The sequence below is a fragment of the Euprymna scolopes genome, chromosome 23, assembly GCF_053919585.1.
Source record: "Euprymna scolopes isolate OS-2025 chromosome 23, ASM5391958v1, whole genome shotgun sequence".
In the NCBI taxonomy this organism is placed as follows: Eukaryota; Metazoa; Mollusca; class Cephalopoda; order Sepiida; family Sepiolidae; genus Euprymna; species Euprymna scolopes.
In genome coordinates this window covers 69,914,410-69,931,564 of record NC_136504.1, presented here as the reverse complement: position 1 = coordinate 69,931,564, position 17,155 = coordinate 69,914,410, and the positions used below count along the sequence as shown (strand labels likewise).

The 17,155-nt window shown below is 30.8% G+C and overlaps 1 protein-coding gene across 1 annotated transcript in view; it reads left to right on the top strand.

Annotated features, from left to right (window-relative positions):
* LOC145245981 (dynein axonemal heavy chain 6-like) overlaps positions 1–16,762 on the top strand; it is a 632,504-nt gene extending 615,742 nt beyond the window's left edge. The window contains exons 78-80 of the mRNA XM_080107771.1: positions 8,166–8,329; positions 10,678–10,900; positions 15,586–16,762. Coding sequence (XP_079963897.1) covers positions 8,166–8,329; positions 10,678–10,900; positions 15,586–15,689 — 491 coding nt within the window. The 3' untranslated portion in view covers positions 15,690–16,762. The remainder of the gene's footprint in view (positions 1–8,165; positions 8,330–10,677; positions 10,901–15,585) is intronic.
* Positions 16,763–17,155: the final 393 nt, after the last annotated feature.

Genomic DNA, 17,155 nt, shown 5'->3' with positions numbered 1-17,155 from the left:
TGGAGTGCTGTTGTCATATTTGAGCTGATGAATCTGTGTCTCATTTGAAGGTTCTTGATAAATTGCAGAAATGTATCTGTAATTTGATTGGCACCCCCATTTCTTTTTCACTGCAACCTTTCTCTCACAAAGACTTGATGCTGCTAGTGTCAGTCTTTTCTAAAAATACTATTATGACATGTGTTCTTCAGAATTGTCTGATCCATTCCCTGCTTCCTTTGCTCCAACTCTTTGACTCATTGGTCTAGAGTTCTCCATCAATTTGCTGTTTTAATACCTCATTGTAATACAGCTTCCTATTCCAGTAGCTTCTTGCAAAGAACTCTCTTCCTGCTCACTGTTTCCCTTCTACATACAACGTTGGTCTTTTCACGACTAAGGTCAATAGTCATTTCCTGTCTTTGCAACAATCATCTTTCATTCTTGTTAGCTCGCTCCATCAAATAGTTTCATGTCATGTCATGAGCGATTTCCATAAAAAACTGAATCGGGCATTAAAAGATCGTGCAAATAATAGAAGTAATAGTAGGGGTTTGACTTCCGACAAACGGAAGCCACATCTCCATTAGTAAGAAATATGGATTGCCAGGATCTTACAAAAGCTTATCTTACAAAAACATTATTTTAAAGTTTTTTGATTAAAAATTCTTTTTAGGAAAAGTGATTGGTTTATTGCTAATCACTTAAGGCACCATTACCGGAGTATGCAAACGGATCTGATTTTGATGCTGAACCTAGACAATGTGATGCTTACCTTGTGTCACATCCTACTCTTATTAGGAAATTGATTAAAAAATGCTATTAATTATTATACTAAATTAAAGTTTTACTTTTACAAATGTTTTACATCTAACATTAAAAAAATCTAAACTGAAATACTACAAGAGGTTAACAACTTTTAATAACTAGCTTTGGACATTGTCAGTACATTGAAACTTCTATTATTGAAAATGGTTCATATATTTCCTAGAGCATTAGAGAAGTGAGAAGTAAAAAGGACACGATTGGTCGAATGGATCACGTGACAGGCAAATTTTAGATTGTAAATAGTGAGATACAAAGCTAGTCTATGGGGAACCATGTGTGACTGCATAATCACATAGCAACCTAAAACAACAAAGAAATTTTGATTTACTAGCAAATAAATAAAGCCTTGTGGGCCTGGTAGAAGAATAATAGTTGACTAAATTAAAACTGGAGAAATGGAAAAGAGTTGTGAAACCAATATTCCAGCAGCAGCAGTGGAGACGGTGGCGGCAGCAGCAGTAGCAATAGTAGTAGTAGTAGTAGTAATAATAGTAATAGTAGTAGTAGTAGTAGGAGGAGGAGGAGGAACACAGCAAGCAGCAGTGAAATGACCTCTGTAAGATATTCAATGTTTATTTGTTGAATTACTTAATACTGATGGTTATTTCTATCAAAATATTCAATTTCAATTCCAGACTTCAATTAAGTGGAAAGAGTCACCTCTGAACACTGTGTACCTTTTGCATTGACTACATAACTCAGGCGGAATGAGCAGAGAGAGACTCAACTTTCTACGGGAACACTTATCAGTCATAACACTATTGCACAGATTTTCATGGGATGTAGCTGCTTGAATACTGGCAACTTGGCAAACAACGCAAATTACAGTTATTCGCTGCTAAATATAGTGAGAGCTTATCATAGTTTTACAAACTCACACACAAGTTCACATACATATAGAAAAAACACTTTCTTCATCTAAACTTTTTTTCATTCGACAAAATAACGTTGATATATTTTATGTATGAATAATGTTTGGCATTACTTTGCCTTTTTTTCACTTTCATGTTACATCGATGTTTTGCACATGAATGAAATCATCAGTTTTTTTAGTAGAATATAAGTTTTAGAGAAAAAAAAAACTCAGCACGCGAAAATAAAATGAAAGTAAGAAGAAAAATAATTGAGAAACTTCAGACTTTCATCAACAATGATTAGGTGAGTGCTGAAAAGTTAACAAGGTTTCTAGTGTCAACCAAAGACTCCATAAGCATCGCAGACGTTGTTTGTTGAGAAGTACACATGTCTGGAAGTATAACACTTTACATTCTTTTTTTAAGGGAGAGGAATGGCCCTTATTTTACGTTGCTACATTTCTTTCTTCAAAATGAAGTACCTTAGACATCTTCTTGCCTTCAGAAAAAAAAAAAATAAATGAAAGATGTAAGTATGTAAGTAGGTTCTCTTGTAAGGCGAGATTTTTTTAGACCTTGCGTTCGATTGAAGTGTGGGCGAGGCGGGCGAATGATAAACAAAATAAAAAGAATAATAGAGATTCCACACCTTGGTATTCTCTATGCATTCTTGCTCAACGACCGAAAGAATCTTTGTCTGTAGAAAAAAAAAGAAAACCTTTCAAAAATGACTCGTCTGTATTTTCCGTAAACCTAAACAAAAACAGTTACGTTATAAGCAAAATTTTACATATTAGACCACACATCAATTCTCTCCTCCCCTTTTAGTATTCGAAAGCATAATTTCAAAATTGTCTTTGGCGTTTTTCATATAATTTCCATTTTTTTTGCCTTTTGCACAGTATCTCGACTAATGTGACAAACAATTTATTGCAATTCCAAACATTTAACTACAAGATTCATAGTGATCATCCCGTTCTTCTTCTTTTATTCCTTCTCCTCCAGTTTTATGCATCTTGCACCACCGGCAAGATTCTGCTGAGGTACCCATCACCTCTACTAATGCAGCCTGCTTAATGGCCCCTAAGACTTGAAAATGGGTTACTTCATGATCCTGTTCAGTTTAGAAAAACAGAAAAGAATCATACAGATAAAGATCAAATGAATGGAGAGGTTGTTCCAGTTTCATTCGTTGCTCTGTGTCCATGGTTCGTTTGATCTGACAAAAAAAATGTGATAAAAACAAAAAAGAACAAAAATACAATTGTTACAGAAAGTTAAAAAAAAATTAAAATTGTGTTAAAATATTGTGTTAGATGATAAAACATTGTACTCCTCTCTCCCAAACTGACAGTCATTTTACTTTATAGACTGACACCTTTTCATAAATCCAATCTAAATGAATATAAAATTTCTTTTATTTTGTAGAAATATCTAAATTCCATGATATGGTCTTCTTCTGACTTATTTGAATTATGTTTCTCAATTTTTGAGATGAGGATTGATACTTTGTATTAATTGGATCATTTGGACTATGGTTCTCAACTTGTGTAACAGAGCATGTATGAGCGCGTGGGAACATAGCAGCAGTAGCTTGTGAGAATATTAGCAGCAGCAGCAGCCAAAAAGAAGCACATATGCAAATTAGGAAGTGTGCATGAGTTGGCGCGACAAGAAAAAGTAAAAAGGACACCACATGTCAAGAGAAGAAAAATATGGATGTGTAAAGAAATGGTTGTCTACGGCTGATGTGTAGTGGAGCAGAAAGAGAAACGCGTATCAGGTGAAATGGACATGTGACCGCAGAGAGAAACTTTTAAGCTGGCATCGAAATGGGGAGAAAGAAAAACGGTAATAAACGACTTGTGTTAAAAAAGAAAGAAAGGTTGAGTCGGATTTATTTATTTTTCTTTGCTCCTTTTCGACGGTGAAAATCTGAGAGAAGTTTGAACACAGTTCGAACGTAACAGCCACAAGTTCCCACAACTTTTAGCCGATTGTTGACTTGTGGCCTAACATGTAAAGTTTTAAGTAAGATTTAGTTTTTAGTCACACTCTTTTGGAGTTTGTAAATTCAATCCTCAGTGCGGGTGATACTAAGAATACAATTGCGAATTACTTAAGATTTCTACCTGGTCATGTCTGATAGAACGAGAGCATGCTACCCCCATGGATTAAATAAAGGGTTTTGTTCGAATCCCATACAGACTTCCCAGCTTGACAGAAATATTCTTGAGTTCGAACAGATACACTTAAAGAAGGTTGGAGGTTACATCGGCTGAAACGTTGTGAGAATTATAGCCCGTAGAATCAAATTAATATAAGTAGTATTTGAATGGTTTGAAACAATACTTAAAAGTCTGTTGATAAGTAAGTTCCATCAACCATGACTGAGTGAAAATGTTAATTATTCATTTAGTTATTATCCGATTACTTATGAAGGTTTGGACCTTCAACTATCAGAACTGATTGTTATGAACGCCTTTATCCGTTGCACCACGTGTCTATGTGGATGAAATGATTCAGTTTGAAATTCTATATAGATTTCTGAATCCAATATGAAATTCCCAAGTCTGGAAAGATGCACTTGAAGAAGGTCAGAGGTTAGGTCGATCAAAATGTTGTGAATATAACTACTAAGGCGAGAGTAATAGTCCAAATAATAATCAATCCTTATCTAAAAATTTCTCAAATATCCAATGCTCATAATATACAAATAAGATATGTAACGTATATCATATAAAAGAAATTTTTTTAATAAAATAAAGGAATTAGTTCTTCAATTTTTTTGTAATTTTGGTAACTTGCTTCTCAGAACCAGTTTGAACCAGATGGATCTCGTCATTGCAGATAAGATTTTCTGTTGACAAATATTGATCTCATGCATATTCTATGAATATCAAAGCCGTCGACATGTCTGCCAGGGTTTATGAAATGGTGATTTGTTTAAGAACTATGAATATTTATGAAGGGAAACAAATCAATGGAATTTTCCACATAATGAAAAAGAACAAAAAAGAAAAAGAATGAACCCCCCCCCAAAAAAAAAATAACGATTCCAATGTTGGCTCCTTTCGATTTTGGGCATCTATGAGCACGTTCAACTGGGAGCACGTTCAACATATAAGATATTATCATTGTGGAGATAACCAAGAGGAATTCTTGAGAAAAACTAAAATATGTTTGAATTTTCAAGAAAAGTCAGTTTATATAATAAATTATAATATACGTCTACTAACGATTACTACGATATTATCCCATTGACTACTGTACACTCAATAACCCTTACTCTCGAGTGGCCTCCAGGCCGTGATAAGTGATGACTCCTTTGTAAAAAAAAAAAAAAAACGCAAAAAAAAAAAAATATAGAAATGATACATTTCTGTTTGGTAATATGAAAATCAAATTTTTTAAATCGGAATCGAGCCGAGCTAAGCAGACTTTATAAATATAAAGAGTTAAATACCTTTCCAGAAGTAAGATTTATAACAACAATTAATAAATAATGGATTTGACTGATCTTAACATTTCACTGCAGTTTCATAGTTTATCCAATTCTTCGCAGACTCTTACTAAATTCCTCCACATTTTTATACATTTAAATCCAAAGAAGGTACCTCGATAAAAGTGGATAGAATAATTCTTTTTTTACATGTTAATGTTGTTTTTTTTTATACATTTCTTCTTTTATATGTCAATGTCTTTTTTACATGTTAATGTTTTTTTTATATGTAACTGTTTTTTTACATATATATGTGTTTTTACATGCTAATGTTTTTTTTACATGTTAATGTTTTTTACATGTTAATATCTTTTTTACATATTGTCGTTTTTATCATGTTAATGTTTTTTTACATGTTAATGTTTTTTTACATGTTAATGTTTTTTTTTTACGTTAATGCCTTTTTACATACTCATGTCATTTTTTACACATTAATGTCGTTTTTTACATGTTAATGTCTTTTCTACATGTTAATGTCGTTTGTTTTTACATGTTAATGTCGGTATTTACATGATAATGTCGGTCTTTACATGATAATGTCATTTTTTACACGTTAATATCGTTTTTTACATGTTAATGCCTTTTTACATGTTAATGTCGTTTTTTTACATGTTAATGTCTTTTGTACATGTTAATATCTTTTTACATGTTAATATCGGTTTCATACGTTAAAGTCGTTATTTACACGTTAATGCCATTTTTTTTTACATGTTAACGTCTTTTTTACGTGGTAATGTTTTTTACATGTCAATGTTTTTTAAATGTTAATGTTATTTTTTACATGTTAATGTGTGTTTTACATGGTAATGTTTTTACATGTCAATATGTTTTACATGTTAATGTCATTTTTTACATGTTAATGGCCTTTTTACATGTTGATGTCTTTTTACATGTTGATGTCTTTTTACATGTTAATGTTTTTTTTTAAATGTTAATGATTTTTTATATATTAATGTCTTTTTTACATATTAATGTCTTTTTTACATGGTAATGTCTTTTTACATGTTAGTGCCCTTTTTTACATGTTAATGTCTTTTTTACAAGTTAATGTCTTTTTTACAAGTGAATGTTTTTTTTACAAGTTAATGTCTTTTTTACAAGTGAATGTCTTTTTTACAAGTTAATGTCTTATTTACATCTTCTTTTCATGTTAATGCCTTTTTTACATGTTGATGTCTTTTTTTGCATATTAATGTCTTTTTTTACATATTAATGTCTTTTTTTACATATTAATGTCTTTTTTAAATGCTTTCTTTTTTACATATTGTCCTATTTTATACTTGATATTCTTTTGTTAATATGATTGTCCTATTTTATACTTGATATTATTTTATGAATAATAGTATGTTTTCTTATTTAGACTACTAATAAATAATGCAAATTATCCATCTCCATCTGAAAAATTCCCAAACTTTAATGGATATTCTCACAGATTATGGAATCAGTCATGCTGCGTTTCAAATCTATTGGATTCGTTGTGTTCAGTTATGCACGAATGTTGCATAGTGATGATACACTGATTGATCAGTCATTTACCAATAACAAACAGTTCATACTGATATCATTTCTGTTTGCCAGTCGGCGTTCTATATGTGCATGTGTTAGCTTGAGTTTATCAAACTGTGAACAATTTCGTAGTTGTAATTTAAAGAGAATAGAAAGTGAAGAATTGGTTTAATTTTGTAATTCTCGCTTCACTTATTTTATCTTTTAGTTCTCATATTCCATCAGCGATGTTTCTTATAATAGAAATTTCGGAATCGATTCATCTATCACTTATAGATTTGCTAGGTTTGCTTTTTACCTTGACGTAGTATTTTACCTCCTTACACTTATAAAATTGAAGCCACTTTATGTTTATAGCATTATTTATATGACACAATATCTTTTGGAGAATTATTTATCAACGTGTTGATTGTCTGCAAGTCAAACGGAAACAAAACAAGAGAAATAAAATCAATCATTTATTTTAATTGCATCTTAAAACACATCTTGTCTCTCCAAGCTTATATTTAGCCTCTCCCGATGACAACCACCACTCTTTCATTTGACTCTCGGACGCCACTTGTACCTAAGTTTTCTATTCTCACGAAAAACATATTTATTTCCTTAAAGATCACCACCATAACCTATTCGTGTCTCCTTGTCTACTTCATATCCTGTTTACTATGTTATGTAAGACCAACTAAACGGAACATATTTACTTAATATTTGTACTAGCAAAAACATCCACCGATATTTAACATTGTAAGTTCGTACCGTTAAAAAAAAAAAAGGTACGAACTTACAATCCCTGCCGTCCGATATGTGTAAGTGAATACTAATATGTTCAATTAATCCTATACAGTAAGCAAGTCTATATGAACAAACTTTCAGATCTGACAACTGACAAACATTAAAATAAAAACGAAAAAATCTATATTATGAATAAATATTTTAAGATATTTAAAACTTGAAAGACAGAAACTTTTAACAAAATGAGTCATTTCATTATACGGTGCGTGTGTGTGTGTGTGTGGGGGGGTACAAGATTAAACAAGCCCCCCCCCCCAAAAAAAAAAAAACGCAAAACCAACAACAACAACAACAACAAAAAAAAACACACCAAATTTCCCAGAAGTCCCTTTATCAGAAAGAAAAAGAGAAAAAAGAGAAATTGAAACTTCCGGGAAAACAAAATGAAGGAGTAACAATGACTGATGATAGTTGTATTTTATTCAGAACGAACTTCTTTTTCTAAACTAAATAAAATCAGTGAAATCAAACCAGTCTTCTTTTAATAAGAATGCTATCTTTCAATAAGCAAACTATAGAATTAGCAATAACACGATTAGATCGGTATACTAACACACTTGTGAATAACACACTTGTGAATAACCCATAAATAAAAGAGATGATTGATATGCCATGACAAAACAACCACCTTTGTTTAGGACAGGTTTATGATGTGAAATTATATGCATAGTTTCTGTCGACATTTTTATTCATTTCTTTCTTTGTAGGTTTTTTGACAGGCATCTTACAAAACCACTCACGAAAATACAACTTACCAATTGATCGCTTAGCTTTTCGCTTTCACGTCCTGCCTTCCTTCTGTGAGCAGACAGAATACATCAAATCAATGGCAAACTTAAGTTTTGGACAAAAAACCGAACTCGACAAAAAAGTAAGTAGAATTAACTGATATGAAAACAAATGGCTAAAATGAACCCAAGAAAAGTTTGAAAATTTTATCTGGACATCCTGAATAAGTTTCATTAAAAATTTTATCTGGACATCTTGAATAAGTTTCATTAAAAATTTTATCTGGACATCCTGAATAAGTTTCATTAAAAATTTTATCTGGACATCCTGAATAAGTTTCATTAAAAATTTTATCTGGACATCTTGAATAAGTTGCATTAAAAATTTTATCTGGACATCTTGAATAAGTTTCATTAAAAATTTTATCTGGACATCCTGAATAAGGTTCATTAAAAATTTTATCTGGACATCTTGAATAAGTTTCATTAAAAATTTTATCTGGACATCTTGAATAAGTTTCATTAAAAATTTTATCTGGACATCTTGAATAAGTTTCATTAAAAATTTTTATCTGGACATCCTGAATAAGTTTCATTAAAAATTTTATCTGGACATCTTGAATAAGTTTCATTAAAAATTTTATCTGGACATCCTGAATAAGTTTCATTAAAAATTTTATCTGGACATCTTGAATAAGTTTCATTAAAAATTTTATCTGGACATCCTGAATAAGTTTACTTAAAAATTTTATCTGGACATCCTGAATAAGTTTCATTAAAAATTTTATCTGGACATCCTGAATAAGTTTCATTAAAAATTTTATCTGGACATCTTGAATAAGTTTCATTAAAAATTTTATCTGGACATCCTGAATAAGGTTCATTAAAAATTTTATCTGGACATCTTGAATAAGTTTCATTAAAAATTTTATCTGGACATCCTGAATAAGTTTCATTAAAAATTTTATCTGGACATCCTGAATAAGGTTCATTAAAATTTTTATCTGGACATCCTGAATAAGTTTCATTAAAAATTTTATCTGGACATCTTGAATAAGTTTCATTAAAAATTTTATCTGGACATCCTGAATAAGTTTCATTAAAAATTTTATCTGGACATCTTGAATAAGTTTCATTAAAAATTTTATCTGGACATCTTGAATAAGGTTCATTAAAATTTTTATCTGGACATCCTGAATAAGTTTCATTAAAAATTTTATCTGGACATCTTGAATAAGTTTCATTAAAAATTTTATCTGGACATCCTTAATAAGTTTCATTAAAAATTTTATCTGGACATCTTGAATAAGTTTCATTAAAAATTTTTATCTGGACATCCTGAATAAGTTTCATTAAAAATTTTATCTGGACATCTTGAATAAGTTTCATTAAAAATTTTATCTGGACATCCTGAATAAGTTTCATTAAAAATTTTATCTGGACATCTTGAATAAGTTTCATTAAAAATTTTATCTGGACATCTTGAATAAGTTTCATTAAAAATTTTATCTGGACATCCTGAATAAGTTTCATTAAAAATTTTATCTGGACATCTTGAATAAGTTTCATTAAAATTTTTATCTGGACATCCTGAATAAGGTTCATTAAAATTTTTATCTGGACATCCTGAATAAGTTTCATTAAAAATTTTATCTGGACATCTTGAATAAGTTTCATTAAAAATTTTATCTGGACATCTTGAATAAGTTGCATTAAAAATTTTATCTGGACATCTTGAATAAGTTTCATTAAAAATTTTATCTGGACATCCTGAATAAGGTTCATTAAAAATTTTATCTGGACATCTTGAATAAGTTTCATTAAAAATTTTATCTGGACATCTTGAATAAGTTTCATTAAAAATTTTATCTGGACATCTTGAATAAGTTTCATTAAAAATTTTTATCTGGACATCCTGAATAAGTTTCATTAAAAATTTTATCTGGACATCTTGAATAAGTTTCATTAAAAATTTTATCTGGACATCCTGAATAAGTTTCATTAAAAATTTTATCTGGACATCTTGAATAAGTTTCATTAAAAATTTTATCTGGACATCCTGAATAAGTTTCATTAAAAATTTTATCTGGACATCCTGAATAAGTTTCATTAAAAATTTTTATCTGGACATCCTGAATAAGTTTCATTAAAAATTTTATCTGGACATCCTGAATAAGTTTCATTAAAAATTGCATATAAAAATAATTAAAAAATAAAGACGTAAAAAAAGAAAGTAAAAATGCTCAACATACCCTTTTATCCCTTTTATTTTAAACTGAATTAAACTAAATATAACCCACATTTATCCCCCTTACGCCTAAAAAATGTGTTCAAAATGATCGGTTAATTAGTTTACATGCACATATATAAACATGAACATAGCTGACTTTCCATGGATAGAATTATCATACTCAAACGAATTCATTTTTGTCCCTATTTTACGAATTCTAATGTCTTTCTGATTACCAACTTCATTCCATTTCGTTTTTAGTTAGATGCTCCAAAAGATGGCGTTTTTGTTCATGGATTATTTATGGATGGCTTCCAATGGGATAATGTGAATATGATGGTCACCGATGCCAAATCAGGAGAAACAAATTATATTTTACCCATATTGCACATGGAACCAGAAATGGATCTACAACAAAATGTTGAAGCCTATTGCTGTCCACTTTATAAGACTGCCCTAAGGGCGGGAACATTATCAACCACGGGTAAGACAAGCATTTTCAACGCAAATAGAAAGATGCGAATTTTTGGGCAAACCATTTTGACATTGATATTTTTTGTATAAAAAAAGTTTTCTTTTACTTATATGCACTTTAAACAAAGCACATTACCACTGAGACGTAAAGGGCTACTTTGAATTAGGGACCAATTCCCACCTTATGACGCCCCTTATAATCAATAGAGGTATCATAAGATATCTGAAAACTTTCAACCATTTTCTGTTTCATATTTATTTCCAAAGAGAAACAGCCGATCATTGTGCAACCAGCATTTAAAATAGCAGATGATCAGCATGACGAAAACACAACAACAGGTACTCCTTACTTACATAAAGAAGTAAAAAAAGTAGACAATAAAAAATCAGACTCAGAGTTTAGAATCATCATCATAATCATCATCATCATCATCATCATCGTCGTCGTCGTCGTCGTCGTCGTCGTCGTCGTCGTCGTCGTGCTGCTGATGATAATGATGACATTACCCTCACTATCACCATCACCAGCAGTAGAAGTAGCAGCAGCAACATAGGTTTAAGGTCTATTTTAAAGGCTGTCAGTTTTTTCCTTCCGTTTCATTGCGACAGAGTCTACAACATGCTGGGTCCGTAAAAATATAGCGATACCGTTAATAATGGGTGTACAACGTTGCATACCAACAAAGTATGTTTTGTACACATCTTCAGGTTTAATTTCCCTATGAAATCATCAAATCTAAGTTAATCTTTCAAACACACATTACACATGCATCGCATCATTCTCAAATCATTTCTTTCAACACAATGCATTCAGTTCTATATATCATCGTTCTTTATATCACCACACTGTACACACATATCTGATAGACTCTTTCATTGATTGACAGCAGTAGTGCTTCCGTTAGTAGTGGTGAGTGTTTTCTGAACATTTATTCCATCTGCTTTTAACATTAGGTGTGCAACAAGTAAGTTCAGGAAATGACAAGTAGAATATTTCATTAATTTGTGAATGATTGAATGAACCAAATACCATTGAATTATATTGAATTATATTTAGGATATAATCAAATTGTTAATGTTTTCACTTTCGATATGCATTCGAAATCAAGTGGTTTGCAATTAAGGCTGCTACGTCTTCTTGATAGGCGATAACTGTGAGAAGTAGAATGGTAATCGATTGCTATTTCATATTCTTGACGATTTTAAAAGAGACCAATAAGAAATGAATTACATGTAGTAAAGGAAAAATAAGCTTAATGTTATTACAGAACGCGGCTGTCAGTAAAATTGATTTGATGTTTTTAAGATAACCTTATATCGTTGTGAGAAGCTTCGTCGGTCTATCATGTTTCATTTTGAAATAACATTTTAAAATGTTCAGAATAAATGCATAGACACATAACTATAAAAATTGCTGTCTGTCAAACTATCTGCTGCATTTTTTTTTTTTTATATAAATCGGCGTTTTGATTGGCCGATCAGTTACTTATTCAACATATTTGGTCACCTTTTTTAAATCAATAATTTCAAATTAAAAAAAAGTACACACGAACTCTGACTTCAGTGTCTTTAACATTTTTAATATAAGTACACTGAGAAGGATATGAGTTTGCAATGAAACTTTTATAAAAACTTTTTATAAAAAAACGAAACTATTTTAACTGAACTAATCATTTGCTCTTAACGGTAATTTTCAATGAGATGAATGTACATACGTAAACTTTAAAAAAAGAAAACATGGACCAACTTGTACGTTGAAACAAAATAATGAACGTTTTATGAATTTTAAAATGTCTAGTTTCTCATAAAGTTTTCCTATTCATTCCATTTTTTATCATGAAATACATTTTTGATAAAGTAACTGCTCAGAATTATTATAATTTAAATAACTCGCCATGAAGCAAGTAGACAACAAAGATATTGTGTTTTGAAAGAAGTAGCTTACCTTATAGACTTGTATATAATTATATTTTTCAGCTGTTTTCACCTGTAAAGTATTTCATTTTCTCCAGTTAATGCCGGGTCATCAAGAGAGAATAAGGGTCGTTTCAGAGATTTCATTTTTGTTAGTCAATTCGCTTAGACTTGTATATAATCGTATTTATCGTCTTTTTTCAGTTACGGATATTTCATTTCGGCCATCAGATAATGTTGGGTCATTAGGAGAGAATACGTATCGTTTCGGGGCCTTCCTTTCGATGTTTTTTTGCGTATCTATCCCCTCACTGATGTGAAGCCCCATTGTTTGCATTGCATTTAAATGAACTGCTCCATATAATAAAAAAAAAACAAAAACAGGACGTTTAATAATTTAGCGCTTCCTGTTTTAAGCAACGGCTTCGCGTTTCATATGTCGTGCTCAAAGGTTGCGTCTAACATATTCGTTGCGCTGCTTATATCGAAAACAAAGAAGAAAAATGAACAAATAGAATAAATAGATAAAACAAAGTAAAAAAAAATATATAAATAAATAAATGAATAAATATATAAATCTACTTACAGAAATAACTTTAGGAGATGGTTTATTTAGGGATTTTCATTTGGGCAAAGTATTTTTGGGATGAGTCGGTTTCAGGGCAAATGGTTTTCAGGTTTAAAATAAAATGTGAGAAAGTGGGATACTTGTTACATGACAAACAAAAAAAAATAATGCGTTCAGAAGGCATACATTCACTAAAGAGATATTTTATACATGTTTAAAATAGAAGTTTACAGTAACAGAAAAATATAGAACGTTTGTGAATATTTTTAAATTCTTGTAAAACAACGGGGATTTATTAGTTGAGGTATCGACGAAACCAGAATGGATAGATTAAGGATCAATTGTTACGCGGGTCAGAAAATTATAATCAAAACTTCTCCGTTCAATTATATAAATTATATTTCATTAAGATTTGTTTATAAGAGTCAATGTTCATCTTTTTTCATATTAGAAAGAAAATTCGGTGAGTAATATTTGGTAAAATCCATTGAAAGCGGTCGGTGGTTCTATGAGAAAATAAAGCTGTGTACGCATTATAAATGTTTCTTTTCTGTGTCTTACGTTATACATTAGTACATTAGGGGTCATTTCGAGTTAAAAGTTTATTTACTGCACTCATCTGGACTATAGAAAATCATGATTTAAATGTGTATGTCTCGTCTAAATAACTAACGATAATTCTCTGATATGGCCGACCAGACGGGTGATCAAAGAGTCAGATCGAGCGTACCGGAAAACGAAATGAGATCAAATTGACAATTGGCCTTTTTTTCTTTTTTTTTTTTTGCTTGAACTTTGCGCTTTTCAGATTAATTTGTTATGTTTTATTTTCTTGGTGGATAATTTTTCTTTTGGCCGTGATTTTTTTTGCCCGTTTTTTTTTTTTTTGGGGGGGGGGGGGTTCTTGAATAATAAAAAAAAATAACTCGACTGTTTTTTATTCAAACGTAAATAAAATTCAATTTCGATTTGGCTCATTTCGTTAGTCTCATTTCGTTTTCCGGTACGCGGAACGCTCGATCTGACTTTTTGATCACCCGTCTGGTCGGCCATATCAGATAATTATCGGTATTTATTTAGACGAGACATACACATTTAAATCATGATTTTCTCTAGTCCAGATGAATGCAGTAAATAAACTTTTAACTCGAAATGACCCCTAATGTACTAATGTATAACGTAAGACACAGAAAAGAAACATTTATAATGCGTACACAGCTTTATTTTCTCATAGAACCACCGACCGCTTTCAATGGATTTTACCGAATATTTTAGTGAATAAGTTGGTTTGAAATAAGCAGACGACAATAAAGGGATTCAAGCGCAATTTGTGTGTGTGTGTGTGTGTGTGTGTGTGTGTGCGTGTGTGTGTGTGTGTGTGTGTGCGTGTATGTCGCGCTTTGTAAGTATGAGTATGCATGAGTTGACATGTCAGCAAGCTCAAAGCCCGACTGAGAGGCGCTGAGAACGCCGGTCCGTGGATTTCGATTTATTGAAGAAAAATCTGACAGTTTAAAAAACTGAAATGATTCCTAGAAAGACCATTTCGAATAAATTTAGAAAGTACTTTATTGTTCCAAAATATAATTATTTGTTTTCATTCAGGATAGTGTATGCACAAACGATGTGCGCACGAGCGAGTTTACGCATTTTGATTTTGGACATCGAATGGTAAACTTTGGTGCTATATAACTACTATGTGGACGTATATATTTTGTGTGACTAAAATTATATATCTAATGCATAAAGAAAAGTTAGCTGAAAGTAAAAGTCGGACCTAAACAGAAATTTTTTCTTCTGACTATCTAATTTTCGTTTGTTATTCTTGTACCATGTTATTGTCAATATAATAACGTACTTTGCTACAATTTATTTAAAAAATTACTTAATTCTCTCTTACCACTAACACGAATTCTTTTTAAATAATGACATCAAAATAAAATCATGTTATGTTTTAAATTTCAAATAAGCTAACTTTAATAGATATCTGATAGATTGAAGATTTTTTTATACTTCTTTAAAAAAATAACACATCCTATAGTATCGTGTCTGAATTTCTTATTTATAATTATCAAATATGAAGATGTACTTAAAGATGTAATATAATTTTTTAACAATAAATCGTTTTTCTGCAATGAATATGCAAACTGAATCGGCAGATATTAATAATATTTGATCCTTCTTATTCTATTTCATATCCTGTTTATTTTCAGGTCACTCCACCAATTTTATCATCAGCGTTGAACTCCCATCAACAAACATGCAAGATTATTGGGTGGCCAAAGGAGCAGCTTTGATCTGTCAATTGAATGAATAAAGAAGGAAAAAGAAGTAGAACGAGAGATAGATATATAGACAGGGAGAGATAGATAAAGTGAGAGAAAACGCATTTAAAGTTTTATATTTTGTTTAGTGAATTTTCCTGCCTCCTATCCTTACTCCTAGCCCTAGCCATAATCTTTTACTATTTTAACTAATGCTACTTCTCATCTTACGTGTGTGTATGGCAGAAGGCTTAAAAGTGGATAAAAATTATCATTATTTGTTTTGTGTGAATTTTAAACATGAAGAGTATCAGTTTCTATATTGTTTCACTTTTGACTATTTTCTGTATAAAAATGGATTGACCGCAGTTGAAGGCAACCCAAAGGCTACCTTTTCATTAGCTATCACTACAAGATATAAGAGAGATTGCAAGTTTTTCCATGGATTGCTCTGCTTACCCTTAATCGTCACCTTATAATGCTGAAAGGTAGCATTTTTTTTAATCTTCATTATGACTCGACAAAAGATTGAATCTCAGCCTCCCAGCCAATTAGCATCCACACAAACCATTTTGCCAAATATTGATAAAACGATCTAATTGTTCCGAAACATGATACCCCAACTTAAATAAACCCAAGATAAGCATGTAGATAAACAGTCATCTGATTTGGAATGTGAACTTTTCCAAGTTGAGCAAAATAACGACATATTAAAATCTTCAAATGACTTTTTGAACAGGGAACATAAATGTTATTTGATAAAATTTTTTTAAATGACGTTTTGAAAGGAAACTTCTGAGTAAGTTCGATAACTTGGGAGCAAGCTGATAAATAGATTTCACATCCCATTCTCTATATACCTATCAGAAGTTTGCACGAGTAGGTTTTCTGGTTGGTTATTGATGAACGGATGAACTAAGAGAGAAAAAATTGTGAACGGAAAAAAGAGAAACTTCACTGAAAGGTTAATAGTTTCAGTTTCAATATTTCAAGTTATGGAAATAAAGTAAATAAAGGTAAAGAAATTGTTTGTAAGAAAATGTCTTCGATTTATGAAGAAGTCTGGGCGAACTTTGAAGTCAACTTATTAAAAACTAAATTTGAATAAAGTTAAAATTAAACACAATTATTGAAGATTTTTCAGTTAATCAAATTTAATACAAAATTCAATATTTCCAACTCATTACAAAGATTAAGATTGGTTGACATTTTTCCTAATTGCATTGGAAGACATGATTATGTGGCCTGCTCTTCTTTAGATCAGTTGAGTACATTTCTTGAGATAGATTGAATATTAAAGAAGAGAGCATAAGAAAATTCATAGAAAACATTTTTGTTTGACAAACAAAAGAATGAATGCTTTATTTTTCCATCTCATACTTTAATATTTTTCTTTTTTATGGTGAAAACTTCTTTTTGGGTTATTTAATTCTGAAATACAAAACCTACTGTAAACAATTAATTGAACACAGGTTGTTATTTTAATTTACTAATTGCTAACATTATTGATGATTAGTAA